This window comes from Micropterus dolomieu, linkage group LG23, assembly GCF_021292245.1.
Source record: "Micropterus dolomieu isolate WLL.071019.BEF.003 ecotype Adirondacks linkage group LG23, ASM2129224v1, whole genome shotgun sequence".
Classification (NCBI taxonomy): Eukaryota; Metazoa; Chordata; class Actinopteri; order Centrarchiformes; family Centrarchidae; genus Micropterus; species Micropterus dolomieu.
This window is the reverse complement of record NC_060172.1, coordinates 5760861-5764574: the sequence shown is the minus strand read 5'-3', so window position 1 is coordinate 5764574 and position 3714 is coordinate 5760861. Positions and strand designations below refer to the sequence as shown.

Genomic DNA, 3714 nt, shown 5'->3' with positions numbered 1-3714 from the left:
GTGTTAGTGTGTAAATGTACCGTGTAAAGCGACCTTGAGCTCTGGAAAGGCGCTATATCAATAAAACTTCTTCTAAATAATAATACAGGAATTAGATGTATATTTCTTTTGCCTTTAAACTCAGATGGTTTATGTTTTTAGAGAATTATGAATTATTGTACTTGGTTTTTTTTCCCTCTTACTCTTTCATGTGCTGTTAATTCAATTCAATCTCATTTATATTATAGAGACAAACAGGGATGGAGGGCTGAGGGGAAGCAGCCAATATACACAGAAGACCATAAAGGTGATGTTGGTACAGACTGAATAATGGTACAAACATTAATTATGTCTATGCTAATCGTAATGTAGAAACAGCCTCTTTACAACCCATGGAAAAAGTTATTGATAAATAAAACAGGAATTAGATGTTGGGGGGGAATATATGGTACATCCAGTATGTATTATTTTTCCTTTGATCGGAAATCTTATCTTATCTATATTTTTAATTTAAAATGAATTAATTTATATTAATGTTTCCCCCCCATGTTCTTAAATCCTAATATAACGATCACTGTATGATGTGCTGTTAATGAGTGTGAACAGGCTCTTTGAGGAAGATGTGGTGGCTCTTAAAAGAGCCTTTTGTTGGGACGTTGTTGGTGTTGAAGCAGCTCACTTCTTCTTGGCTGCAGCCTTCTTCACTTTGGGCTTGGCGGCCTTCTTGACGGGGGTCTTCTTGGCTGCGGGGGCCTTCTTCACCACCTTCTTGGGGCTCTTGGTAGCTTTCTTGGGGCTCTTGGCCGCCTTCTTGGCCGCTGCGGGCTTCTTGACCTTCTTGGGAGACTTCTTGGCGGCTGCCGGCTTCTTGGCTGCCGCTGCTTTGGGCTTTTTGGCCGCTGCGGGTTTCTTCGCTGCGGGCTTCTTGGCTTTAGGAGCGGCTTTCTTCAGCGCCTTCTTGGGCTTGGTCTCCGCCTTCTTGTTGATCTTGAAGGAGCCCGAGGCCCCGGTCCCCTTGGTCTGGACCAGAGTCCCCTTCACCACCAGGCTCTTGATGGCGGTCTTGACGCGGGCCTTGTTCTTCTCCACATCGTAGCCTCCGGCAGCCAGAGCCTTCTTCAGGGCGGCCGCGGACACGCCGCTCCGCTCCTTGGACGCGGACACGGCCTTAACGATGAGCTCCCCGACGCTGGGACCGGCCTTCTTCGGCTTGGACACCTTCTTCTTGGCCGCTTTGGCCGGAGCGGCGACGGCGACGGCGGCTGGAGCTACTTCTGCCATGTTCCGCTTGTTTCTCCTCACGATAACACGAGAGTCTGAATGATGGAGGCTCCGAGCAGCAGGCTGCACTTAAACACACCGTGAGAACCGTGGAGACTCAGCCCAGCTCGCGGCCGCTCGGTGCGGGCTGAACGCCGCCACTTGTGTTTTCTCTGCACCGATAAAAGGCTCCGAACTAAATGTGGGAGAAGAGCCGCAGGCTGCCGGTGAAGGAGCCGGTAGCGGACTGGTGTCTCTTCATACTGAAGTCATGTTCAGCTCTGATGCGCTCTGCGTTTGGTTCGCGGAGCCTCCAAACTTCACACATTCACCGTCGCGACCGGCGCTTATCAGCTGCTTTTCACGCTCATTTCTCTCCTAAAATGTTTTAAAATGCATCAGAGCTCCGTCAAAAGCAGTTTTCCAGCGGACCCACATGTTTGTTCAGGCACTCAAAGTAAAAACAAGCATCTGTTGATGATCAGTTTCTAATAAATCGAGTTTTTCTGGGAGCAGCAAACACACTGATGATGGAGGTTCAGCCTGACTTCCTGTCAAAGCTGCTCGCTGTGGACGTTTCTGCTGCTGAGGACAACTTGTGTCTAGAACACCTTTTATATTCATGCTTTTACTGATAAATCAATAAAATAACTATAATAGTTTCTAATTAATCTATCCTTTACTCATCAATTCATGAACTATAAATAACTTTATTAGGTGACTGCGTTACCTTTTGTAAACATAAAGCACCTTGATTAGCAGAACATGTTAAGATTAGACTGATTTGACAGCACATGTGCAATGTAAAAATATAAAACATGATTTATTGATGTCTTGTAGTGGATGTATTAACTATGTGTGAGCTAAGTATACAGATGAGAAGGTCTACAGAGTCTTTTACTCAAATGTATTTCAGTTTCAGTTTTGTCCCTAATTTTACAGCACAGTGATGTTCTATAATGTTAAACTCTTTGGATAAAATATTTCCCTAATTTCTGAATTTATAAAATTACAGAACTTTTCTTGTCATCCCATAAATCCCAAATATTCTGGACACAACTTTTAAGACCTCAGATCAGTCATTTTTTCATTCCAGGTGCTTTAACTTGGTCAACTAGAAACTGATGTGTCAATACTTCACATTAATTAGTTGTTGCCATTACAATGGCTTTAAAGATCCCCTCCAGACATGTTTTAAGACCTCAAGGCACCGGCAGCTTATTTTCCCTCATTGAAAAGAAATACATGTGCATTTTTTTCTGAGTTTATCTGTTGGACACAAGATTTTCTCCTACTTCATGAAAAGTCCATTGTCACTGGAAGCTTCACATTTCCACATAAGTCACAATAAGCAAAACATGTTGTCCTGCTGCTGGTCAGAGTTGAAGATCACATCCTTTGTTTTGTTAGCTGAGAGGATCCTAACTGTAACACCAAACAGCTCTATGATGCCTGGCTGGTCCAGGATCAGCACCAGGAAAACAGTTGGGTCCCACCTGAGCTGTAGACCTGCAGACAGGAGAGCAGGAAAAACAAGGTGACATAACTCGTGCCACATTTATTCTTTTTAGTTTGCTGTTTTCACCGCTTGCAATTTGGGGGACAAACTGTGAAGATGTTAAAGATAAGATGTTTCTTTATTGTCCCCTGTAGGAGAAATTCAAAGTGGCACAGCAGCACAGGGGAATGTAAAAAGAAAGAAGGAAATACAATAAAGGTAGAACCAGTAAACATCAGAATCAAGTCTGTAAAATATATACACACTATATACACAAGCAAAACATCATCTGTCAGTGGATACGTTGGGTGCTGTGGTGTTGTGGAGTCTGGTGGCACAAATGAGTCTCATAGGCGCTTTGAGGAGCGGAGCTGGATGAGTCTGTGGCTGAAGGAGCTCCTGAGCTGCCTCAGCTCAGCATACAGAGGATCAGACCGGTTGTCCAAGATGGTTTTCAGCTTTCTCTCATCTTCCTCTCAGTCACTGCCTCCACACTGTCCAGGTCCATCCCCACAACCAGCTTACCCAGTTTTTTGGCACCACGATCCCGATGCCACCTCCCCAGCACAACACAGCAAAGAAGACGACACCGGCCGCTACAGACTTAAGAGGATCCATTTGAGCGGCTCCTGGGAAAGAAATATTATGGCCACAGTCCACGATGGAACTTATAGCTGGCTCAGCTTTATGCACATTAGACTTTCATCATGTGGGATCATTAAGCACAACACATGTTTGTTATATTCACACACTGTCAGCAGCTCTCCCACAGAACAGCACTGTAACTTTGAGACATTTGAAAGAAACTTTAGCTGCACTGGAGTCAGAGGACGCTTTGATGACGTGATGGAAAATCAAAAACTGGTTGTGAGTTGACTCGAGTTACACATGATAAATATAAACTCACCTTCTAGAGAGGTAGCATCTCTGCTGACATGATCTGTGCATTGTTTTATCTTGTTCGGACTCCTTTTTGG

At 44.4% G+C, this 3714-nt stretch overlaps 1 protein-coding gene across 1 annotated transcript; it reads right to left on the bottom strand.

The window, feature by feature from the left end:
• Positions 1-475: 475 nt before the first annotated feature.
• Positions 476-1586, bottom strand: LOC123962937 (histone H1-like). The gene has a single exon (XM_046039445.1). The coding sequence runs from the start codon at positions 1258-1260 to the stop codon at positions 655-657; it is 606 nt and encodes a 201-aa protein (XP_045895401.1). The 5' UTR covers positions 1261-1586; the 3' UTR covers positions 476-654.
• Positions 1587-3714: the final 2128 nt, after the last annotated feature.